Source organism: Drosophila santomea, chromosome 3R, assembly GCF_016746245.2.
Source record: "Drosophila santomea strain STO CAGO 1482 chromosome 3R, Prin_Dsan_1.1, whole genome shotgun sequence".
NCBI lineage: Eukaryota > Metazoa > Arthropoda > Insecta > Diptera > Drosophilidae > Drosophila > Drosophila santomea.
The window spans coordinates 28,248,434-28,273,067 of record NC_053019.2 but is presented as its reverse complement, the minus strand read 5'-3'; the positions used below and the strand labels follow the sequence as shown (position 1 = coordinate 28,273,067).

Sequence of the window (24,634 nt, the reverse complement as noted above, 5' to 3'; positions counted from 1 at the left end):
GCGATCTTAATCGATGACAGGAGAGCCAGAGCCGCCATGTCCTCCAAGCTGACCCATTGTCCCATCCTGACCATTCAATTTACGGAGCAGGTGGAGCCACTGGAAGGAAACTGTACTCTATGCATTCTTTACTTTTTCGTGGCCCAAATCTGATACAAGTCCAGGGAAATATGCCCAACTGATTGGCCCGTTTCTCTTGATGAATATCAATCGCGTTGCTCACCATCCGTTGAACTATAGTACCGTGCAATCTGAAAATTCTCTTTTAACAAAAAGATAATTTCATTCTGAGCTCTTCCGAGGCAAACCTGTAAGAATTCGGTAAAAAAAGCCCGAAATTACAATCAGACGGGCTAAGTGAATAACCACGAATACTCGGGAGTTGAGTACCCATCCGCTTCTTTGATTGGGGCATCGACGCTCCCGTGCACGCATTTCCCATATCCGATGTACAATTCCCAGTTCCCAAATCCCGGCTCCAGATAGTCCGTTTCTTGTTAGCGGTCGATTATCGCTGCTGCGCCGAGACCGGCAATCATAACCAGGTCTAATTAATACGTGTGCTCTGGGCATCTCACACCCAGAGTTACGCCCCCAGACGCGGAAAACAGATGCAGATGTATACATTGTGGGCCATATGCTAATTAGACGTACTCGCAGCCACTTAGTGGCTGGAGATAAATATCTCACTCGGCTAATTGCTGGTCACTGGCCACATGCATTTTGTGGGTTAACAGGTGACGTGGGGCCACAAACGCAAACTGAAAACCGAACTCGGAGGCGGCAACCAAAGCAGAATTTTCCCTATGACCTCCGGGGGCCGCGCCCCTTTTGGAAAGAGCGGTATTGTAAAGAACAAACGAACGAATAATTAGCATAAAGAAATGATTGCACTAATTGTGGCATGAGAAACGCCAAGCACGGCCCAAAGTGTGGGAAATGCAAGCGATCTTTCATTAGATGTCTCATTAATGGAGGAGCATCTCGATTTTGGCTAATTTGGGCAGGCGGCTCCATAAATTATGCAATCTGAGCGAACCCAGGCTGCAGCCAGTAAGCCAAGCTGCACTGTAGGCTCTTTGAAGGCGCCGCCAGGGATTCTCACATTTGTCAACAGAGTTTTAGGAATTTCGAGGCAGCTAAGCCAGCCAAGCCAGCCAAGCCAGCCAGGCCAGCGGAGTGGACAGCCTCCATTCAATGCTCCATTCAAATGGGATAAATGGCTCGGCGGGGATTAACTTGTGATGGAGGAGGTGGTGGACCCAGTCGACTTTGGTTGCTGACCCGGCAGTGGCTTGATAAATTTCTTAATTTGAGGGACTGGGTTTTGGGTTTTGGGTTTTGGGTTTTCGCCTAATTCCTGTTTGTTTATAGTTGCCCAAGGAAGCTGCCATTTAGGCGGTGCCTAGGCTGCTCCCCGGCTGATTTGATCTATGAGCGTGTCCACAGTTGCCACTTGCCGGCGTGCCAGCACATAAATTCCCAATCTTTCATCGATTTTCCACGGCAGCAACATCTACGGCTGCCGAGGATCACAGATCGCGAATCGGACTTGGGAGATGCAAGTGGAAGTAGTGGAAATGGAAATGGAGCCGTATTCATTTGCACACCGCGCAGGCAATTTCACAGATTTATCATCTTTTTTTCTTGGCCAGCATCGTGCGGCAGAAAAACGAAAACTAAATTTATGAATATCCCAAATGTGAGGTGTGAGCTTGGCGGCACCGGTAATATGAAAACCAGTTACAAGGCCAGAAATTTATGGATTCCCTGGGCGGCAAAGGCTTACGCACACTGCCGTTAGCCCAATTCACTTTTCCCGCCATGGCATGGCATGGCATGGCATGGGCATGGGCATGGACGGAATTAAAGCCACAGCTGAGGGGCATACCTAATTGGATAGATCAGATCTCATTTCTCTGGCGAGGAACTCGGATAAGTTGTTGACTTATCGCGTGCCGAGATGCCATCGCCATAAGTTGCGCTTTGCAGTGGTTTTAGGGGCTTAGAGAGACGACCCCATCTCTCTCACCCGACCAGGACTGGGCAAATAAATTGCCAGCTGCCGGAGGCGGCGGAGATCCTCCTCTGCTTGGCATGCAAATGGCGATCAAGATCGCGATGTTTGCGTGGCCTGTTATGAGTCAATCAGACGCCTGCCTACATTGTCACCATCACTTGGCTCGGATACGATCGCTTTACCGCTGGATGGCTGCAGCGCTGGCTGGGATGCCTGCAGCGCCGATTGAAGATGGCTAGATGGGCGCTGGAGATTGTTGCGATTGCATCATAAAATTTAACTGCACAGCCAGCCAATTCCAGGTCCAAAGAGCCGAGTCAAAGTCATTGCATAAATTGGCAGCAATGCCGTGCAGAAGCTGCTGTTTCTATCGATGGGATGCCATGGGATGGGATGGGATGGCATGGGATGTGGGGATGTGTGTGCCTTGATGGTTCTTATAAGGCGCCGCCTGGGCCAAAAGGGGTAGACCCATATGCTGCTCCATTCAGCTGTCCACTTGGCCGAGATGTTTATGAGTTGACGAGGACAGGGAGGCCGCCCTACCGGTGGGTCCTTCTCTCATAATTCTCATAATTTCTAAGCTGAACACACTCTGCATATGCTGGAAGGATGGTTTACTGGACCGAAAGACATGAAAAGTGCCGCCAGCCTTAATTTTTTGAGGCGCGCGCAAGCTGCATGTCTGCGGAGATCTTCTTCACCAGAGAAGCAATCTCCTTGAAGGACTTGTTGTTCTTATCCCCCAGCAGATTAAATATCACACTCTCGGAAGTGGCTATGTTGCAGCCGATGTGACGCAGGCGCTCCAAGGCCAAATCCCGATCCTGATTAAGACGCGACGCACAGCAGTCGGCCACCAGCCAGACATCGATTCCATCATTTACCAGGTCGAAGGCCGTCTGCTCCACACAGACGTGTGTCTAAATAAAGTAGAAGCGGGCGCGTTTTGCTAAACCAATCCCTAACTCAAACCATAACCCACCTCCAGGCCGAAAAGCACCGCAGTCTTGGGCTTGCCACCAAAGATATCAGTCATAATCTTACGTACGGGCTCCACCAGCATGGAAAACCTGGTCTTGGAAACTTTGGCACAGGCATGCCCGATGTCCAACTCACAGACGGTGTTGCCCAGCCGCTCGGGATACTGCTCGGTGACCAGCAGTGGCACCTGGAGGATCTTGCCGCCTGCCAGCTGGAATGGAATGTGCTGGAATCCATTAGAACCCGACCATTATCCTGTCACTTCTCGCTGTCTCACCAGTTTAGTTGTGTTTTCGATGAGCGAACTCAGCAGCGGAATGGCCGGCTTGAACTTCTCCTGCACGTCGCAGAGCATGAAGAGCGTCTTCGAGGGCACCAGGCGGTACAGAGCTGGTCCTCTGACTTTACTCATGTTTGATTCCGGGTGTGTAATAATGCGTAAATGAACTATTTTAAATACTAAGGCAAACGGTTGCTCTGTTTGAACTTGGCGCCTAGCTAGCGCCACCTTGCGACTAGCTCACGAACTTTACAGTTCACCACAGTAACGGGGAATGGTGAGTTTTGACTTTAACAAATCAGGCTTGGTATTCTGTGCGGAAAGAGAGGAGGCCACACTGCCCGCACTTGCATTCGTAAATCAAAAATTAAAAATAAATCAAGTAACAAAACGTGCGCGTAGCCGATGCGATAACCGCGACCTGAACTGATCTGATCTTCGACTTCGCTCCCCGGCAGCTGCCAGTCCCACTTCCCACCTGGTGTTGGGTGCTATTCAGCTGCTACTCAGCTGCGAGAGGTTAGCTTGCGGCAACGGCAATGGCAACCACCAGTTGCCCTGAAGTTCTCCCAAAGTGGTGATCCCCATGCCCAGTGCCCAATCCCTCCCTCCCGACGCATTCCATCTGGCGGTTTGTTGGCACAGGACCAGCGGACAAGTCGCTGTCACGGTGCGGCCCAACTAATTGCACTCGCATTAATTGAGGCACACTCAAAATTGCCCAATAACCGCCGACAGATAAGCAGCGCGATTAATTTCTTGCCGGGCTACACTGGTCAGCAGGGAATCCAACGCCAGCGCCCAAGCGTCTAAGCGCTTATGCGTTTATCAATTGGGCAAGGCGGCGGCGGAGGGCGGCAGCGGCCAGCGATGCTGTCGACATGAATTAATCGACGATCTCGCGGCCGAGGCCCCTCCGCCTGCCACGACCCCCTGGCCACGTACACTGCACGAAAAGAAGGCACGCTGGTTAACAGCACATAAATCAATTCGATCCGCTTGCAATTGGTATTTGTCAGGATGAATCGAATCCCACTTAAGCCCTCGCTGAAGGGTAACATCTGAGGAAGTCGCACAGAATTCTTACCGTGTACCGCCCGCTCTTCCGGCGCCGATCTCGGCACTTTCGCTCGGCTGCGAAGCAAACTCTTCCGACGCCCCAAACCGCGAGGCTCGTTCAGTTGCTCACTGATCCGTTGGCCTGGCAGTCGTCGTTGGAGAGCGTTGAAAGCTGTTGAATCAAAACTGAAACACAAACTGATTGCCTTCCATTAATAACTGATTAGTGGCCAGCGATTCGCCCCTTGGTGGTCCAAGTTGGTTGCCCCTCTTCCTGCTTCTGACCCTACACATTTTACACACTAATCGGTAACCTCTTTCAGTTACAGAACAATCCCCTGGAGAGATGAGCCTGCAGTCGATCAAGTACTCGCGGGGCAGCCTGGAGATCCTCGACCAGCTGCTCCTGCCCGGTCAGTCCAAGTACCTGGTGGTGCGAGGCGTGGAGGATGGCTGGAAGGTCATCAACAAGATGCAGGTAAGGATGCCTTTAGTGAGGTGGCCCTGGGCCAGCGCCTTTCCCTGCCACCCTTAATAGCCCACGTCCCCCGGCAAATTGCCATTCAAATGCCTGTTGGTACATTTCCTAATCTGCGCAACGCTCGCTTGCTTGTCCGATGTCGCTTGTCGTATGTCCCTTGCCCGGCTATAAATAACGTAATTGAAATTAAAAATTTAAAAACGCTTGCCAAAAATAAAACTACTCCGCGCACGTCACTCGGCGATCGGTTCCCACTGGGCTAATGCCCCCAGAAGAAGATGGTGGCCCATTGGTGGCTTGGTAGCTTGTTGGTCAATCGTTTATCTGGGAGCACACGCCTTGTCACGTGGAGCCCTCGCCGTTGTTCCATGTAAGCTATTTACCCCACTTTTTGCATCGTCACCTGATAAGCCAAGATAGGCTGACCCACCTAATCTGGCTGCTCTCCGCTCTCGTTCATTAATTACGACAATAATAGCACCCAAATTATTGCGTTAACGGTGGTCTCATTTGAGACATGACAACAGCATGACAGCCAGATATTTTGAAATATACGAGTATATCAAGAACATTTAAGGGTACTTGTAAACATTGGGTGCTTTTAAAGAACAATTTTTTTTTAATTTTTGTATTTAGTTTTATTGAAGCGACGAATCCGTACATGCAGTACTACTACTATAACATTGCAATTAAACATATAAATAATATAACCAAACCTGTCACATATCGCGGGTATAACTTGGCTAAAAATGGTCAGAAACTTAAAAGAATTACATTTTTGTACTCCTAATTACCAATACTAACCAACCAAATCACTTTTTGAACGACTGTTAAAATAATTTTTGGCCAAATTTTCGCATTTTTTGTAAGGGGTAACATCACAAAAATTGCACAAAATGTGAAAAAAATAGAATTTTTTTTTGAAAACACAGTTTGATAGGAAATTTAATTACGAACTCAACGAGGTATGACATTCCATATTTGGACCACTATTTTGAATGCTGTGCTGAAAATACTGATCATAATAGTCGCAAAGAACAATTAAAATGAAAACAAACAAAAATATATTTGATTCTTTGAAGGTTCGTGGTGCGCCCGCCATCGCCATCGTTGGCTGCCTCTCCCTCGCCGTTGAAATCAACCCAGAGGACTTTGAGACCAAGAAATCACTGCGACAGGAGATTGAGGGCAAGTTGAACTATCTGGTTTCCGCCAGGCCCACGGCGGTCAACATGAAGATCGCAGCCGACGAGCTCATCACCCTGGCCAACGACCTTTACAAGGACGAGGCAATCAACGTGACCGAGATGAAGCAAAGGTAACATCCTTACTGGCCCCCAGACGAGCACACAAAGCTAACCCAGTTCTGTTACAGATTTCTGGACGCCACCGAAGCTATGCTAAAGAAAGACATTGCCGATAATCGAGCCATTGGAGCGAATGGAGCCAAGGCGATCCTACAGCGCGTGGCAGAGACAGGTGCTGCTCCCGCTGGATCCACGGGTTCTGTCCGAGTGCTTACGCACTGCAACACGGGTTCGCTAGCCACCGCCGGGTACGGAACAGCGCTGGGAGTGGTCCGCCAACTGGCCGAGCTGGGAAAACTGGGTGAGTACCTAACAGTCTAGTACTTGAATTGATTACTAACCAACTTTCCGATTTAGAGCACGTCTACTGCACAGAGACCCGTCCTTACAATCAGGGAGCCCGCCTCACAGCCTACGAACTGGTCCACGAGAAATTCCCCGCCACCCTGGTTCTGGATAGCATGGTGGCTGCTCTGCTGCGCGCCAAAAATGTGGCTGCTGTAGTCGTGGGAGCAGATCGGGTGAGTAAGCTCTTTAATGTTTAACTATTCTCGATTAATTTGTTGTTACTTTCTTAAGGTGGCTTCGAATGGCGACACGGCCAACAAGATTGGTACCTACCAGATTGCCGTGGTGGCCAAGCACCACGACGTGCCCTTCTACGTGGCTGCCCCTCTGACCTCTATCGATCTGGCGATTCCCGGAGGCGATCACATCATCATTGAGGAGCGGCCCGACCGGGAAATGACGCACGTGGGAGAGCACCGTATCGCTGCCCCGGGCATTAACTGCTGGAATCCCGCCTTCGATGTGACCCCTGCCTCCCTCATCACCGGCATCATCACAGAACGCGGTGTCTTCAAGCCGGCAGAACTGAAAGAGGCTATCACCAAGCTGCTTGAGTCCTAACCGGCGCACAGAAGTTGTTTACGCATGCACTCCATACCCCCAAAAAACAGAAACCGCAAAAACCAGAGCACGCGCGCTCGGTATAGGCATTTTGCCAGCTGAGTTTTGTATACAAACGTTTTCCCGCCTGCCAAGCAGATGTGGGTCGATCCGCTGGGAAGCACAACGCACAATATACCTCCTACACATGTAGCCCCATTCGCCAGTTGTTACCCTACTGGCGCATTGTTCCCGCTGACTTTAAAACTGGTTGCTAGTTGGGTGTACTCCACCAGAAGGCGCTGAATGGGCGATGGCTTCGTTCCGGTTTCAACTGCTGCAGCTCCTACTGGTGCTCAGCCAAAGTTTGGCCAACAACAGTGGCCTAAACGTGCAGAACAATTACAGAAACATGAAGGTCCGACTGGCCACCAATAAGGCAGCGCTCGCCGGCATTCAAGTCCTCCGCGAGGGACGCGTGGAGGTGAGCTTTGACTTTGGCGCCTCATGGGGAACAATTTGCAGCACTTCGTGGAGCATGCGGGAGGCAAATGTGGTGTGCCGACAGCTGGGACTGGGCTACGCTTCCAAGGCTAGCAAGGGTACGGAGCACGGGGATAGCCGGCAGCATCCGTGGGGCATGGTGGGCACTCTGTGCAGGGGAACCGAGCATCGCCTAGCCGACTGCATCCGGGAGTCCCACTACCCGAACCTCTGCAATGCCAGAAACCACAACGTCAGCACGGTGGCCTGTGTTAGCCACTCGGCTGACCTGGAGATCGGACTGGCGGACATTGAGAGATCCGCCCGCCTGGAGGCTGTGCCCATGTCGAGGCTCACCTGCGCCATGGAGGAGCACTGTGTATCCGCCGACGCCTATGTGATCCGAAGGACGAACCCGCACGCCGCCAGGATACTGCTTCGCTTTTCCGTTAAGGCTTCCAATGTGGGGACAGCCGATGTGAGTCCTTACGCCAACTACAAGGACTGGGTGTGGCACCAGTGCCACAGACACTACCACAGCATGAATGTTTTTGCCACCTTTGATGTTTACGACCTCAAATACCGAAAGGTGGCCCAGGGACACAAGGCCTCCTTTTGCCTTATGGACTCTGAATGCCGACCAGGAGTACGGCAGAAGTACACCTGTGGCAACACCACCCAAGGTATGTGTGCTAGAGGCAGCTGCCACGTGATCCCTTCTAACCCATCTCCTTGCAGGCATTTCTGTGGGCTGCGCAGACACCTACACCGATGTGCTGGACTGCCAGTGGGTAGATGTCACCCGAGTGCCCGTCAACCGACGCTACATCCTGCGGGTGGCCCTCAATCCCGAGTACAAGCTGGGCGAGATATCCTTCGAGAACAACGGAGCCGAGTGCCTCCTTGATTACACTGGCGTACAGCAGACCACAAGGATTTTTAACTGTCGGCGCAAGCCCCTTTGGTTTAAGATATGATTTTATGTATTGTTTAGAAAGTAAGATCGATGTTGCGGTCATGTCTGGTGACCTGTTAGATACTAGGATTTCTACATTCTACATCTGCCTGGCTCATAATAAATAAAAAAATAAAAAAAAGTTTACTTTTGGGGATTGGCCGTTTTTTCACTGTCAAATAATAATCCGTGGTATACTTTTGGGCGTCGCTATGAAACTAGCGCAATTATTTTTTGTAGCATACTTTTCTGCGGGGCAGTCAAACTTCGGTGAAAAAAGTATTGCATACCAGCAGGCGCTGCTGAAATTTTGTTATCCACCTGCTGACATTTCTGTTCGCCTGGTATTTCAAATCAGAGAAACCTTCATTTCGGTCGATATTTTTGACAAATTAACTTCAGATCTGAGCTACGGAGCAAGTTTTTTGACTTTTAATACCAGGCGAACATAATTTGCAGCAAGTAGCTAGTCTACCAGCTGGAAGAATTCTTTAAAGAAAGACAGCTTGCTGAAGCGCACTCCCAAAAGTATGCAATTATTGCAATCATCCCAAAAGTATGCTTTAGGAACTGAATTTACTTCTTAGGCGCCAAATTTAAATTGCTTACAAAGGGTGAAATCTACAATTCGTATTTTACTTTGCCATCTTGGTTGCAATAGAATGAAACGATGCACAACGTGATAGTTTAATACGTTTATTGTTTTTGAATGTCCATCTCTTGACTTTTCGGTTGTATTTTGTATTATTTCGCTTACAGAATAGATTTATTTATGTATGTATATCTGGTATTTACGATGCTCTATAAATATGCCTTTAATTGCTAAAGATAAATATTTCGGCGCTTGCTCAGTTTGGTTTACTTTATGTAGTTGTAGTGCTAAATTGGATTTGGGGCTGATGCTGATGGCGTTTGCTGTTTTGTATGCTGGTTGGTTGTGCTGGTAGTAGTTGTTCATTATATGCCTTACAATTTACTAGTTGTGCCTAAATCAAGTGAATTGAAACTAAGACTTTCCGTTGGCACGTTTCTCGCTGCCGGCCGGTTCAATAATCATAATTAATTTTTCATACTAACATAATAAATTCTCCAATTGGTTTACTTTTGTTTTTGTTTCTTTCTTTGTTGCTAATTGCTAATTACAAAATGCCTACGCTACTATTACACAAAACTTAGACGCTAGCTGACATCGATATCTCAATGAATTAGCATTAGTTAGCATAACTTGCTGTTCATTCAATTGCAAAACGAAACAAATATCAGTAATAACGTTCTTCCATGGGAACCTTCGGCAAACTTAAACTTAGGCAACAGAAAAAGTAAAAGAACGATATGAAAAGCTTAGCAAAAGTGTTCGGCAATAAAACTTAGAAGTCGTATAAATAATTAAAGATTTTACATTTACAATCTGATTAGGTTGCACGCTTGTATCGTATCTATGCATGTACAACGTAGTAGCATGTGTTAAGTATTTGTTAAAAATGCATTCAAGTGTTCGAGTATTCATGTCATTTTCTTAACTTACAAATGCTAACTAGAACATCTATCGTCCAACGCTGTCCCGTCGATCACAAACTACTATACAAAAATTACATATTACTCAGCCGTCTACATAGTGCTGCTCCTGCCCATCCGCTGTTGTCCCGGTTTCTGGTGATGCGGATGGATGATGCATGTTATAGATGATCACTTACATATTGAATAGCGCTCGTATTTAAGTACCATTATTTTTGGGTGCTGTGACAAACTGACGGCTTTAGCTCTCAAAGTGGTATAGTAAGTGGTATTCATGTTACCACTATTACAATTAATTAACTCTCTAATGTGTGCTCAATGTGTGTGTGTGTTTTGTTTCGGTAAGGAGTCTTTTTGAAACATTTATAAATATATATATTGTGTGTCGAAATCAGCTTGAACTTTCCTTAGAAAATTTGATGTAAAAGTACAATTTCAAAAATGCTTCTTGCGCGTCAACTGAAGGAGAAACCGATGTAGGTTTCGGTTTTATAATTAGGTTGTGCTTTAAAGTTATTATGCTCCTGCTGAACTCTTCCGATCAGGGGTATCTGTGCGCAATTTGTGCTATGTGTCGACGTCTACGTCAGGCGTCCGCTTAAAGGCATCCTCGACAGATCTCTGCTATCAGCTTTCGACCGTCGTGGAGGACACGCTGTGACTAGTGGTTAACAGATGCTCCGGAATGGGTATGGGCTGTGTGCGGGCCGGCTGCTTCTTCTGCAAAAGAAATTCAGTTTTTAGTGTCACTTATTTTCAGGAGTAAGCTGAGTCGAACCAACCTTCCGGCGAAAGGGGAAACATCCCGCCTTGTCTGGCTCGGGCGCTGCATTGATCTGCAAGTCTGGCGTGGGACACTCCTCGGGACCAAAGACATTCAGTTCCCGAAAGCACTCGGTCTCCATCATCTCGTTCTGCCAGGAAATGGACACGGAGCCTGTGTTGAATTTCGTATAGAAATTTGTGTCGGATTCGTCGATATTGACGCCCTTCACCGTGGAGAACTGTTCAATATCGAGCACATCTTTGGCGTAAACGGCGTGCGGCTGCGGATGATGGTGAAACGATTAGGTCACGACGGCGTGTATGCAAATGGGTCGAGTCAACTCACGTCTGGCACAAAGGGTGGATCCAGCATGCCAGCCTCCAGGCGACGCCAATTGAGCTGGGTGGAGTGGAAAAACGGGTGGGCCATCACATCCTGCCCGCCCATGCGTCCGTTGCGGCAGCCCAGGCGCTGCTTTATCGATTTAGCTAACAGCTGTTGGCACATTGATTTGGCTTCATCATTAAACTTGCTTGAATACTTTTCGGGGTCCTCCTGCGGGTGGGAAAGAAGGGTTTAGCCCAAATCCATGTAATACCGATGACTATGACCAACCTTAACGCGCCTGTCCACCTCCTCGCGCTTGACCTTCTCCTTGCGCATCCGGAACGGCGCCTGGCCCTCGATCATCTCGTACAGCAGGCAGCCGAAGCTGAACCAGTCCGGGGAGAAGGCGTACTTCTCGTTGTCGATGACCTCGGGGGCCATGTATCCTATTTGATTGAAAGGGAATGGGGGAAAGAAAGAAAGTAGCTTAGCTGGGCGCATTAATTTCAATCAGCTTAGCGGATACTCACCCACTGTGCCCACCCGGCCGCGCACCATCTCGCCCTCCGGTATCTCGACGGCCAGTCCCAGGTCGGAAATGCGCACATGGCCGTGATCGTCAAGGAGGATGTTCTCCGGCTTGCAGTCCCGGTAGACGATGCCCTGCTTGTGCAGGTGCTGCAGACCACAGGCCACCTCGGCGGCATAGAAGCGGGCACGCTGCAGTTCGAAGCCGGGGTCGCCGCCCATGTTGTAAATGTGGAATTTCAAATCGCCGCCTGCAAAAGGAGAGGACGTTGATTGTCTTCCTCAAACAATGACGTGTCCTGTGAGCCTTGTTGGTTGACTGACTTGCTTTGGCTTTTGTGTACAAATTCAATTAGGTCGTGGATTGACGGACGGACGGACGGACACAACTGGCAACGGATGACTTCGGCATTGTGCCAGCCGCTTGAATGCCAGGAATTTAATTAAAATTGCAAACTCAATCATCGCAGGGATTACACATGCATTTGTTATCGTTTTAATGAATGCATGCAAATGCCGGACTGTCGGATAATTGGCAGTGAAGGACACTGGATGCATGGATACATGAATGCCATCGACTGGGAATGGGAATGGGCAACTAACAGGATTAACCGATAAAGAGACCCAGCACTTAATTAACCCTAACTGGCTGGCAATGGACAGCTGTATTGGTCCCTCTAGAGCATCGAGCATTGAGCATTGAGAATTGAGCAACAGAGTAACAGGGTAACACGATAACACCCACCATTCATTATGGTCAGCACCAGGCAGAGGGCATCCTTTGTCTCGTACGCGTAAGCCAGATTGACAACGAACGGCGAGTTGATTTTCTGCAGTATCTGCTTCTCAATTAACACCATCGACTCGCCCTTGCGCTTCTTGATGCGCTTTTTCTCCAGCTTTTTGCACGCGTACATTTTCCCAGTGGCCCGCACCTGTGCGCAGAAAGAGGAGGTGTGTGAAAACGAGGTCAGGTGGCCACAGGTGGCTTTTTTCCTGGCTTACCTGACAGGCGCACACCTCGCCGAAGCCGCCCTTTCCGAGCACCCGGTACATGCGAAACGTTTTATAGGTGATTGGCTGCGCCTCAAGCCACTTCCACTGCAAGTATCTGGTTGGGCGAAGAGAAATACGGACAATTATTAACAGCTTTTCACGGTAACAACAAGGAGGAATCCATGTTAAGTAAATTATATTTAAATTCGAAGACGTACCGGTGAAAATACATAGAGCTCTCAAACTCCCGGAACGGCTCGCCGGCCAGGAACGCCTTAACCGCGTTCACACACTGGGCAAAGATGTCCTTGCCGCCGCTGTTGAGTTTGTTACGCACTTGCGCAATGAGATCATCGTTGAGCACGTCCAACACGAGTTCGTCGGGATACCCGCCCACATGGACACTCTTTCCGCCGCCACCGCCGCCGCCTCCCTCTCCGCCACCGCCCTTTTGCGCATCATCATGGCTGTCCTGGCACTTGACGCCCTCGTCCCCGTCGTCCTGGTGGCTGCTCCCGTTCCCAGTGGCGTCGTCGCCGTTGTGATTGCGAGTGTCCAGCTTCTTGTGATTGATGTCGCTGCTGTGCTGCGAGTTGTTGCTGTTGCTGTTGTTGCTGTTGTTGATGTTGTTGCAGTTGTTGGCGGTGGTATTGTTGCAGTGTTCAGTCTCAGCTGTTTCAGTTGGATTGGCATTGCTGCTGTTGAGCAGCAGCTCCTCCTGCGCCTCGGCATCCAAGGCGTCGCCCCCGCTGCCGTTGCGCAGCTCCAGCTGTGCCTCGACATCCAAGAAGCGACGGCCGATGTCATGGCCAATGAATATGCGGTTCGAGATGTACTCGATCTCGTATCTGAAAGGCGGAAAGCGGGAAACGAAAAGGTTAGCCCGAGTGACCTTAGAGTCTTTAGTGGTTGCATACTCAACGTACTTGACCACCTCATCCAGGAAGGTGATGTAGCGAAAGTAGACGGGCCGTTTGTTCTCGCAAAACAGACGGAAGAGCTCACGACCAATGGGTTGCTGATCTATCACGTAGCCATAGCTTATGTCTGTGGAATATTATGGGTGAGATTGTGAGTACAAACTATACGAACTATACATTTGGCACTCCCAGAAGGAAAGCTCACCTAATTTGTCTTTCAGGTTGATGCATTGCGATATGTGTGGGAATTGCAATATTTTGCGCCATTTTTTGCTCTTTCCCTTGTTGCTGTCGGAACCACCTGCAATGCAAAGAACACAATTCCAATTCAGTTAAGACGTGAGTTGGCAAACATTTATTATGGGCAAACAAGGTCTGGGGATTCAGCAGTTCGGCATCGAAAGCCACAGCACTCAATTGGCATTTTATGAATAACCATTTGAATGGCATGGAATTCCTAATTCCCATCTCCGGAGCAAACAAACTTTGATTTCTGATTTCCCTGGCACTCGAGTGCAAAGGTAAAGTGAACGTTTGCTTCCACTAAAACAGGGGTTGTGGACGTGATTGCATTGATTGCTACTCCGCTTCCACAGCCGCATCCGCATCCGCATCCGCATCTCATCGACAAGCTGTCCTTCTTCTTTCGTCTGGTTTAACGTCATGCTGGCAATTCTGTTTTATTTGCACTAGCAACGAGCCATAAAAACAATATTTCCAATGCGAAATGCATAAAATGCATTCACATAAACAAGACAAACAAACTGCACTGAGTCCCGTCTGCTGATTCGTGACTTGTGACACTTGGATCGGCTGTAGCTGCGAAATGAATCGGTTTACGTGGCCACTCGGAGGTGACAGATCGCTTGGCCAGAGCTTTACACAATCTCGGGGGCTTACACTTAACTCAGACAGAGAGTTCAGTTCCGTCGCCAAATTCAAGTCGTTCCTTCGCTATTGACCCTTAATTTGTTGTGCACAAGTGGGTACACAAAAGGGCTCATTACCCTGAATAAATCACTTTACCAACGAGTCCTATTCCTTTCTCTCAGTGCCAGGCCAGTCGATAATAGTGGAGCCATAAAATCCAGCAAGAAAATTAAGTGGATAGCCAGACGCCTGGCAAGGAGTGGAGTCGAGTGGAGTCCAGTGAGAGGGCATAAATGTCAGAAGCAGTCAAAATCAAGTGCAAAACGTAAGCGAGTTCGCAACAATGTGCGGCCGGAAGCGGATGGAGCGGGTGAAACAGCAACACAGCCAGTCAAGGAAACTGGGTTAATATGCCCAACGCATAGTCACAGTCGTGGTCGTACGAATAGCAACATCTGGTAATGGTTCAGCAAATGTGTTCTAATAATACTCCAGTTAATTGCACTTAGAAATTAGTTTAATTTGTATGCACTATATTCATAACATTCGTCATATGAGCCGAACTGCTTGACCATCCTCTTCTGTGCCCTGAAAAGTATGCTACACATTGATCAAAGGAGCAAAGGAGCACACGGCCATTTACTACAAAGTAGGAGTGCTTTTGGCGTTACTTGGACTGCCTGGGTGGGTGGACTTGGACTGCTGCAAACACATTCGTTCTTTGGGACTGTGAACGCCGAATGCATACACAGACTTGTCTGGCCACAGAGCATTAGCCACTTATTTATGCTGGCAACAGTCTGGTGGCAAAAGTTTTGGCCAGGCTTAAAGTTTCCCTGACGAAGGATGAAGGATCCCCCAGTGCGTGAGCATTTAATTTAGTCTCAGTGCAATTATGCAAAAATAAACTCGCAAACTTTGAAGGGCAGCAGCAGCGGCAGTCGTAATTTCCATGAAGGACCACCACCACCAGCACCTGGAGGATGAGCTTGCTCTGCGCGCTTAGCTAAATGAAATTACCCGCTGAAGTTTCGGAAGAGGGAAAAGTTAACCCTAAGCCGGCGCCACTGAGCGCCGAGTGCCAAGTGCTGAAGCAAAGCGAAGTGAAGCGAAGAGCGTTCGAGGGGCTCACCGAAGTTTGGCGAAGTAACAATTAGCCAACAGAAGCGAGCAGGGCAATGAGCAAATATGAAATGTGTGGGATTATGGGATTATAATGCCAAGCCTTGCATATATATTCAGTTTATTAAATTCAAGGATCTCGATTGGAAGTAAATCAAACGGAATTCTCAAATGCCATCGCAGTGTTTAACTTTGGGTCGTTAGTGCTCTTTAAAGTGGAACTTTCTTGGACTGCCTGCTTCTGACCATGACCACCATCGACGTCAAAGAAGTTTGTTAAGTTCTCGGCATTTATTTGGCGAGGCGTAAAAACAGAAACAACGCCGCATCTCAATGAATTACGAAATTGCGAAACTTGCAGGAGGACGGGCGAAAGTCAAGGAAACATTTTCAAAACAAATAAATCGCATTATGTGAGCGTTTGGCTTTCAGCTTCATGTGGATGTGTAATAGAAAAGAGAAAAGAAAAACAAAACAAAAGTAATGGCGGTGAGTGGGATGGAGAAGTGAAAGTGCTATAAAAACTTATTAATGAAGCCATCGCAAGGCTAATTTGCGGTTGATGGCTTTCCTAATTAAAACCAATCAATAAGAAAAATAGCGTCCCCATCTTGGGCTTCGCTTTGCACCCTTGCAGCACCAGCAACCAACCAACCAACCAACCAGCCAACCAAGTCAAGCGGTTACAAATGCAATTTGTCAGCCGGAGGAGCGAGCAGAGGCGACTGCCAACTGCAGTGACCGCCAGGATGCCATCTAATTGAGTGCCTCGGACGCAAAACGCAGCGCCAGGATGCGGCAGGATGAGCATAGGGATAAGTACTCATCACGAGGACGTGGCCGCCATCCCTTTATTTACGACTCAACAAGTTGACACTGGACCGTCGAAATGAAAGAAATTGCTGTTTACATTAAACACTCGCTGATTTATGGATTCGCATTAGAAGTTTTTGGTCCAAGTTTTCGGTTTTATGGAGCTCGAAAACGAAAACGAAGACGCTCCAAACGCCATTGTTATGATCAATTTTCCCACTGGACGCCAAGAAGTATGTGACGCAATTTATAAGTGCCAAGTTGTCTCCATCTTTCGCCTCAGCGTAATTCGATGTCATTTTTCACTGGCGAGCACTGGCGAAAACCGAGAGGCGGCCACCAACTGTTAGTTGCAATTATTTATGGCCAGCCCTCCATTTTGGCCAAGGTTAAGTGCGTGCTAATAAGCTCACGGCCAAAGTCCTTGGGGAGCCATCGCAGAAGGCTTTCGATTGACTGGGGAAATCTCTAATGGGGCGGTGAAGTCCAGTAAGTGAAGAAGTAACCTGAGATATGGCCAAGGGAATCGACAATGGAAATGTGCATGCTTAAAGTGAATAAAGCCTCTTTAGTGAGTGAGTACTCCTCTTTAATACATTTAAAAGTAATTTGAAAGTCTAGCTGTTGCTCATATGTAAAGATGCCATCTCGAACTGGCAGATGAGTGGATAATCCTGCTGTTCACCCCACTTAACCTCTCATTTGTATCTGGCTGCCTGCTTGCTGCTGCCCGTCTGGGTTTTGGTTGTTAAAAGTTCAGCGTCACCGCGAGTGGAAAAACAGTGACAACCTCGCACGAAAACGAAAACAGCCTGCAAAATGTTCGACAGCCGTTTTTACACATTCGCTAATGCAAAACAAACACTGCGACTGAGACTGAAACTGAGACTGAGGCAATGGAAATAATAATGTAAAGCGAATCGGGGAGCCGATTTACCTACAGCGAAGCGCGCATTAAATTAATTATTACTGTTAAAAACCCATAAAAGTTCAAAATAACAATAAAAAGCCGTAAAAGTTGCGCCGCCGGCAATCGAAAAGTTGATTGGCAGTCGCATGACGCCTCTGCCCCAACAGTGGGTGGGTGGTGCGGAGTGGGTGGTGTTTGGTAGGTGGTGCAGGAGTGGCAGTGGTTCACTGGGTGGTCGATTGAGGAGGCGGATCCGCAGGAGGGAGGGAAATAAAAGCAGACGCTGCCACATGAAATGCATGTAAATGGGCCTTTGATTGCCAAAGGCACTTAATTGCGGACTGCACTGCAGTCTGTGTTCCAGTCCCACCATAGAATGCCACGCCCCCTCAAGGTCGCGAAGGGCGGGGGGAGGAGCGACGCACGGAATGCACATAATGGCACTTTGAACATTCAACCTTGTGGCGCGCGATTGTCCAACTAATTAAATGCGTGATAAAATAATTACATCATATATACATATGTATATATATATAAATCGATCTAGGGCAAAAATCCACCCAAATTCAGGAGCAATTAATGGACGGCCACGGCTATTAACGGCAATTTATTACGGCAATGTAGAAGAGCCTGAAACCAGAAATGCTCGCCGAAGGAAAGAAGGCATGCCCAATTAATTAACTTCAATCCAATATTAGAAGCGGATCGCCTTGGTACAAGCACCAGAATGTGCGGAACACACAAAATACATTTATTTACCTGCAACTGAATTGTTTTAACCAAACATTCACTGCACAGCACAGGCAATTGTTTTGTGTGTAGCTACAAAATGAAAATTCCGCTCGAGAAACTGAAATACTTTCATTAAAATTCCAAGCACACACGCATATAAGCGAAAAGTGTGGCTACACAAATGGCATCATCGAAAGCGTCGGAATTCTTTCTCGAGTGGCCAACACACATCCGCGCCTGGAGATAAAAACGAAAACGAAAAGAATTACACTTTATTTGTGCCGCTTTTTTTTTGGTTGGACATCAGCTGGGCCAGGCAATAGTTAAATTAGTCTGGACGGGCCATAAAGCAACGGGAAGCGTTGTAAAATATTTTATTGCCTAGCAATATTAATTTGTTTTATTTCGCTTCCACTTCGCCTGCAACTGGAAACCTGGGACACACAATTTGCCGCCTCGTTTGTCTTTCAGCCTTCATTTGCTTCATTTGCCCCCGAAAGACACAGAATTGGCGCCGTTTGTGGGCGTTTTTTAATGGCTTCGTCGGAGTGCAGAAAACAGTTAACTGGCAGGGCAAACTATTACGGAAAGTTGATTCATTGGCGCCGTCATTAGACCTTCTTAAGTCCGCCAGGACCCCACATCAAATGGCCCGAGAAATGGTCCTAAGCCCGGCTACTGATTTGGTATTTCAGGGGAGAAAGTGTGAAAGGGGAAAACTTTGGGTGAGAGCCCCAAAATCGCATTCAATGTGAGCGTGTCCTTTGATGTCCTCTGCACGTCCTGCCCGCCATAAGCAAACGTATCAAGTTGAGATGCACATACGAGCCCTAATTTATTCATTCAAGAACAAAGTGGCCGAGCTGCGTTGTCCCACCTTTGAGTTTGAGTTCCGCTTTTGATTGCGTCTTAGTCGCGCTTCTTGGCCAATAAATGGGCATAAACTGGCTCACACCGTTCCGTTCCCTGCCATTCCGTTTATATGGCGCACATGATGTCGTAAAACGCACAATAAACGAAACGTAAACATGGCCGAGGAAGCGTGCTCAAGCACCACACTGCGTATGCGTAATGACACCCGAGCGAGTTGCTAGCTACCTGGGAATGTCCAGAGACAATGGCCCTCCTGGATCTGCAAGGATGAGTCTGGTCACAGGACCCTCGGCTGCTGTCCTAATGGCCAATATAAGAACTGATAAGGCCGGGCACATCTTCTGCGATTCTGCTTTTAATTAAAGTCCGAACGGTGAGTGCAGAACTGCAAACATTGACACAACCAACAACCAACAACCAACAACCAACAACCAACAACCAACAACCAACAACCAACAACCGACAACCGACTTGACATGGCCGGCTGGGCTGGTAAATAGTTTGTGCAACCGCCGCGGGACTCAAAGGCCCGAAAGCATTGTGCAAACATCAACAGGGGGGAGTGACCACGCCCTCGCTACCTTCACTACCTGAAACAAAAAAAAAAACGGTGGAAAACAGTGGAAAACAGTGCGGTTTGGCTTTGTTGTTCGAGCTGTTGGAGGAAAACATCATCCGCACTACTGGCAGTGAGGCGCACTGCGCCAGACTTTACATCGAAATTGATATATTTTTCCTTTTGCTTCGGGATTGAACTTGCGAAATGGATTTTTGCAAATAGAGAGGCAACTACGTGACGTCGGCTGTAAATAAATGATGTGGTCGCTTTTATGGCGGCGGATGTGGGTGGGATTTGAAAATCAAATGAAATTGAAATGTTTTTGAATTCCGGCATTAATATTGCAGAGGAAACAATGCGGATTTGGGAATAGAGGGTATAGTGCATATAGTGCCCTTTAGCGAACGCGAGTGAAAAACATTTAGTGGATTAAATAACCACCCGTTTTTTCCATTTCCATTTCATACTAGACTTATGAGTTGTGAAATGAATTCTATGGCGACATTTATCCAACTCATTATGGTCACCGCCATTTTCCATCTGCTTTGTGCCATTTTCCAGTCGCGGCCAGCATAAAAGTGGGATAAACTTGTACAACTACTTGAAAGTTTTTTAATTTATTAAATTAGTATTACGAGCGTGGTTCATTTCACGCCAAACCCTTTGAATCCCGCACTCTGCATGCCCCCTGCTTTTCACTTAGCCCCCCGAGTGCCATAGTTTCCAGAATACACACAATACATGGCGCATAATACATAATATATCCTGGCTGCAACGTTCAAGTGCATTTCTCGTTATAATAATTCGCTGTCGTTGTCGTTGACGCTGTTGCTGTTGCTTTTGCTGTTGCTGCCATAAAAACTGCACGAGCAGAGAGGAAAGTAAAAACTAAAAAAGGAAAACTCGCATCCTACTCAAGGAAATTGTCGCTGCATGTTTGAGTGGGTCGGTGGGTTTGCCTCCTCGAATTTATATATACCCGCACATAAGTTTAGCCTCTCGTGTACGAGTGTATGCGCCTGGTGGGTGGTTGGTTGGGTGGTTGGGTGGTTGGGTGGCTACACTAGACTTTCCCTATATATACATACATATACTTGTACATACAGCAGCATCAGTCGAGCAGTAAACTCAAGGGCTGAAGGCTGAACCTGCTGGCTGTGGTTGCTTTTAGACTCCTGTGACATTGTATTTGAAAATATATTTCATGCTCTCTGTCCGCCTCTCCCCACTTCGCAGCCAGTTTCCCAGCTTGGGAAGTTTAAGCTTCCCAGCAAATTTCCATTTGCCCATTTGCAAAGGGTCTGGCTGAATTCTCATTTCTTGCGTAAATTGCCCGGCAATTATAATTGTTGCTTTTAGAATAACACAATTGTTTAGCTGGCTGCGTTTGTGGCTAGCAGAAGTTGCCAATTAAGCTCACAAGTTGATTGCCCAACAGCCGTTTCAATTTCCCTCTGACCTCTGACCTCTGACTTCTGAGTATCTATCTGAGTATCTGGTATCTAGTTTCTACCTAAACTGATTTCGGCCACTCAGGTGTGCGTCTTTCTCTCTACAGATTGTGTGCAAAGTTAACGACATTTTCAAATTGTAAAAAGAATATTGGTAAATATGTGTGCAGCGCAGTGCAAAGAGCAAGGAAACAGACAGAACTTTACTCTGCATTGAAATTTACAAGACGAACTATTTAATAAAATGAAAACTTTAGCAGCAACTTTCAGATGTAATTGGTTTAGGAAAACTTTGGGGAAATGTCAGCTGACTTTAATTGGATAGAAAACGTAAAAAACTAATCCTTGAAGCAAAACTCCAGAAACTCGGCAACTAAATGCAAGAGAGAGGGAATAGCAACTAAAATGCTTGCTTAACTAACCGTCTTGAATAGAAATTTAAAATCTGTACATTTCCATAAACCGTATTTATAAATAGTTCAGCTAAGTGCGACATCCAACTTCCGGCTTTAATCATAAACAGCAACAGCTTTCCTTTGGCCCTTCAACACTTTGCTCTGACTTTGTGTGTCCAGCGACGCTTCCTTTCCGCTCCTTTTTTTCTGCCATGGAAATGTCCTTAGTATCCTTTTTGATTGCGGAAACGGAAATTATGGCCAACACTGCCGTCGCCCCGTCGTTCGGTTTCGGCACTTTGGCCTTTCGCATTCGCTTTCGCTTTTATGTTGCTAAATGTTTTCCAAACACTTTTTGCGTCGGCAATCAGATGAAGAATGCAGTTTCGACTCTCACTGGGTTTGTTGATTTTGCCCGGGCTAATATTGATATTCGGTTAAATTAGTTTATCTAGGAAAATTGGCCCTCTGCCATCACTCGTAATTACTTCAAGCCGACCTTTATGCTCCCCGTTGGCCAAGGGCAATTGGCCAGCAAATTGTATTAACCTTGTCGGGCACGCACACAAAAAGCGTTAGCCATGCGAATATACAGCGGTCATAGTAATGATAATAATAATAATAAAAGCATGCATCATGATGGCCATGTGACAATGTTTGGCATCTGCTCGTTGGCCATAATTAAGTGAGTACAAGCGACGCGAAATTATTCCCTTCCACAGATAAATTCGCTTTGTGATGTTGTAATAAACAATAAACAAATGCCGAATGCCGCCTTGTTATTATCAAATTTCCATAAAAAACCGAGAAAGTAAAAAATGGAAAAAACAATGAAAATCAATAAAACGTATTCAATTTCGCTCCGACTCGTGCCCACCTCCCATTTGATTAATCATACGCCGCGTGTGCCGCGGTTGAACTCATTACCATTGCGACGTTTCGATGGTTGACAATTTGGTGCAAATGGCGGACTGCCTGCCTTTTAGCCTTAAACTCCGACAAGTGTTGCCAAGGACTTTGACCTTTCGATGGGCTCCACGTGGCTACGTCAAGGACGAGCAACACATCAAAGGCTGCTGTTGCCGCCTATTCTAAGGACCTTCATCCGTTGCCCGCCTCTTTCCTCGTTCCTTCCTGGATTCCTTTCTGAAATTTGAGTTGCTCGTCTTCTTGATAATTAAATGAAATAAAACCAGGCAGAGTAAAAGCCTGCTTAAAAGGAATTTGTAATGCAAATGCTCGCCGTCCACCCATAACCCCCAAGAAGTCTCTGAGGCCTTTCTCCAAAAACATTTACGGAACGCCGCAGAAGAGATCGGCACTTGGAATTGCAAATTGGATCAAAGACATTGCACGTTCCTCTCGCCATTCTCTAGGCATTAAAGTGCAATTTCCTTGCCATTCACTAGGCGCACAAAAATACAAAAAATACAGATAATCAGGCAGGCAGAATGCCGAAAAAGTTCTTGTCCAAAAACTTTTCACACAATAGCAAATTGCACGGCCTGGCAAAAAGCAAAAGCAGCAAAAACAATAGCGACACATGGCGCGTGTCTCGCATTACAACTTTTGCCAAAGTGTAGTTTGTACATAATTTAAATAATTCTGCCCAGCGCTGACAGTACGAACACAGTACGTGCTGTTCGTGTTGTGATTTGATACTAAAACACCAAAAACACCATCCATACCCATACCCATAATACCCATACCCATATCCATACTCGAACTTGAATAGCGATTTGGCCAACGCACCCGAAGCATCGGGTTTTAGCCTGGTTGTGTTGCAAACAAAAGCAACTACTGCGCCAGCCAGCCGGCGTTTGCATTTCAGCTGTCAAAGTATTTGTCAAAATGTTGCATATTTCAGCGCCGGCAATGAATTTTCGAAATGTTTTCGCCTTCTGCTCGGGACAACTGGCAACTGGCAACAGGGTAGCAATCAGTTTGTGCATCGCCGGAAATGTGAGTGAAAAGCATCAAGATCAAATCAGATTCTATGTTGAGTGACGTTCTGCACAGAATTTCCATGCACTATATAAACAAGGTATACATGGCTGTTTTCAAATGAAAACTAGACATTCTAAATGTATTCCAATATGAGAACTAATACTGCTCTTAATCAACTGCAATCCAAGTATCATTTGGCTATAAAGGCGTCGACCCTTTTCAATTCCCACTCGCTTTCAGCCAACTCGTTACTTCAGGCCATCACATAGTACATATAGACTGGCTCTTGGCCCGCAAACTTGTTTGCCGTCTAATTGCCATTGGCTTTTATTTCGGTCTTCCTTTATATTGCTTTTTGTTTTATAATTCCGCGTGTGTGTGCCACTGCTGGAAAAGTATAAAGTTGCATAGAAAAATGTTCAACAACGCTATGTGTGGTGTACCCAACACTCTTGAACACGTAATACTGCCTTTAGACTTAAACATACCCATTAAAAGTGATAACCTATTGTGGAGTAATTGTAGTATATAGCAGTTACACATTACTTAAGTATTGTTTTCACGCACATACTTTGCATAAGAGTAAATATTTCCAGCAAATTTACTTGACAACTCAAACATCATACCCACTTGTTTAAGGAGTGTGTCTGATTAAAAAAAAAGAAACACTTTCTTTGAAAATAATAGGGTTGGTGCCGCTGTTTCTTGCACATATGGTTGCATTTGCAGTTGTACTACACTCGAGTAATGTACCATCGAACAAGTGTGCAGCTGTTGCCATGGAAGCTCTTTAGAAACAACTTTAAGGGCAATGCCGTCCGGCGGCGGATCATGTGCTTTCTTTGTGGCATAATGGGCTTATTGCGGAGCGGCGAGATTAATCGCAATTATCTGGGCCATTTTATCAGTCTGGATTTGCATGTACAATTTTCGAGTATTTTTCTATTTCGGGCTGCTCATTAGCCGGGCACATGGCCGAGATAGAAGATTGCGTGATGGATGGACTTGCGGAGCAGACGTGGATTCCGCCTACTGATAACACGGGTGAACGGGGTCGGGTCGGGATTTTGGTGGACGGATAGACGAACGGACGGACAGACGACGAGACACAATTATTCTCAATCTATGGCAATTTGGCAAGGCTCGTCGCTCAAACATTCAAATGCCAAACAAACGAATGCCTCTCTATTGGGTGCAAAACAAATCAATTAAGGCGAGCAGCGAGCAACGCCTGCGAAATTGTTATAAATTGACACGGCGAATTGGAGCTCCTCTGTGTGTTCCATTGAATTATTTATGAATGAATTTTATTAGTTGCCCTCATTGGCGGCTCATCAGTGTCCGCTGACTTGACATTAATTGCAGTCGAGTGGACTGAAGTCGATTCGCAGCGACTTGCGACTTGCGACTTGCAATTTACAGCCGAGCAAACAGTCAATTAAACGCTCTACAT

General features: G+C 47.0%; 4 protein-coding genes across 8 annotated transcripts in view; 2 read left to right on the top strand and 2 right to left on the bottom strand.

The window, feature by feature from the left end:
- Positions 1-2,622: 2,622 nt before the first annotated feature.
- On the bottom strand, positions 2,623-3,492 carry LOC120452584 (isochorismatase domain-containing protein 1). 2 transcript variants are annotated; one of them, XM_039636872.2, is made up of 3 exons: positions 3,282-3,492; positions 3,006-3,230; positions 2,623-2,943 (listed from the first exon to the last, which is right to left on the bottom strand). In XM_039636872.2, exons 1-3 carry the CDS (start codon positions 3,414-3,416, stop codon positions 2,674-2,676), a joined length of 630 nt encoding a protein of 209 aa, XP_039492806.1. In that variant the 5' UTR covers positions 3,417-3,492; the 3' UTR covers positions 2,623-2,673. The 2 variants fall into 2 exon arrangements, with proteins under 2 accessions (XP_039492806.1, XP_039492807.1); XM_039636873.1 differs by having other exon boundaries at positions 3,006-3,215; positions 3,282-3,483.
- A 135-nt stretch (positions 3,493-3,627) lies between these two features.
- Positions 3,628-7,238, top strand: LOC120452582 (methylthioribose-1-phosphate isomerase). 3 transcript variants are annotated; one of them, XM_039636870.2, is made up of 6 exons: positions 3,628-3,803; positions 4,673-4,821; positions 5,907-6,142; positions 6,200-6,432; positions 6,489-6,652; positions 6,711-7,238. In XM_039636870.2, exons 2-6 carry the CDS (start codon positions 4,690-4,692, stop codon positions 7,038-7,040), a joined length of 1,095 nt encoding a protein of 364 aa, XP_039492804.1. In that variant the 5' UTR covers positions 3,628-3,803; positions 4,673-4,689; the 3' UTR covers positions 7,041-7,238. The 3 variants fall into 3 exon arrangements, with proteins under 3 accessions (XP_039492804.1, XP_039492802.1, XP_039492803.1); XM_039636868.2 differs by having other exon boundaries at positions 3,629-3,803; positions 4,667-4,821; XM_039636869.2 differs by lacking the exon at positions 3,628-3,803 and adding an exon at positions 4,443-4,600 and having other exon boundaries at positions 4,667-4,821.
- Positions 7,239-7,325: 87 nt separating this feature from the next.
- Positions 7,326-8,566, top strand: LOC120452583 (lysyl oxidase homolog 2A). The gene is made up of 2 exons (XM_039636871.2): positions 7,326-8,185; positions 8,241-8,566. Exons 1-2 carry the CDS (start codon positions 7,333-7,335, stop codon positions 8,477-8,479), a joined length of 1,092 nt encoding a protein of 363 aa, XP_039492805.1. The 5' UTR covers positions 7,326-7,332; the 3' UTR covers positions 8,480-8,566.
- A 571-nt stretch (positions 8,567-9,137) lies between these two features.
- LOC120452692 (G protein-coupled receptor kinase 2) overlaps positions 9,138-24,634 on the bottom strand; it is a 50,154-nt gene continuing 34,657 nt past the window's right edge. For both annotated transcript variants that reach the window (XM_039637045.2, XM_039637046.2), the window contains 10 exons: positions 13,715-13,810; positions 13,516-13,636; positions 12,808-13,437; positions 12,599-12,704; positions 12,339-12,528; positions 11,596-11,844; positions 11,354-11,511; positions 11,084-11,293; positions 10,755-11,018; positions 9,138-10,692 (listed from right to left, as the gene is read on the bottom strand). In XM_039637045.2, coding sequence (XP_039492979.1) covers positions 10,600-10,692; positions 10,755-11,018; positions 11,084-11,293; positions 11,354-11,511; positions 11,596-11,844; positions 12,339-12,528; positions 12,599-12,704; positions 12,808-13,437; positions 13,516-13,636; positions 13,715-13,810 — 2,117 coding nt within the window. In that variant the 3' untranslated portion in view covers positions 9,138-10,599. The remainder of the gene's footprint in view (positions 10,693-10,754; positions 11,019-11,083; positions 11,294-11,353; positions 11,512-11,595; positions 11,845-12,338; positions 12,529-12,598; positions 12,705-12,807; positions 13,438-13,515; positions 13,637-13,714; positions 13,811-24,634) is intronic.

Bases quoted from the DNA above. Each gene is read 5' to 3' on its own strand.
- LOC120452584 (XM_039636872.2), bottom strand. From the start codon at position 3,416: ATGAGTAAAGTCAGAGGACCAGCTCTGTACCGCCTGGTGCCCTCGAAG. The intron at 3,231-3,281 runs GTGAGACAGCGA...AATGGATTCCAG, and splicing joins TCGAAAACACAACTAAACTG to CACATTCCATTCCAGCTGGC. The intron at 2,944-3,005 runs GTGGGTTATGGT...TACTTTATTTAG, and splicing joins CGGTGCTTTTCGGCCTGGAG to ACACACGTCTGTGTGGAGCA.
- LOC120452582 (XM_039636870.2), top strand. From the start codon at position 4,690: ATGAGCCTGCAGTCGATCAAGTACTCGCGGGGCAGCCTGGAGATCCTC. The intron at 6,143-6,199 runs GTAACATCCTTA...GTTCTGTTACAG, and splicing joins GTGACCGAGATGAAGCAAAG to ATTTCTGGACGCCACCGAAG. The intron at 6,653-6,710 runs GTGAGTAAGCTC...TACTTTCTTAAG, and splicing joins TAGTCGTGGGAGCAGATCGG to GTGGCTTCGAATGGCGACAC.
- LOC120452583 (XM_039636871.2), top strand. From the start codon at position 7,333: ATGGCTTCGTTCCGGTTTCAACTGCTGCAGCTCCTACTGGTGCTCAGC. The intron at 8,186-8,240 runs GTATGTGTGCTA...ATCTCCTTGCAG, and splicing joins CTGTGGCAACACCACCCAAG to GCATTTCTGTGGGCTGCGCA.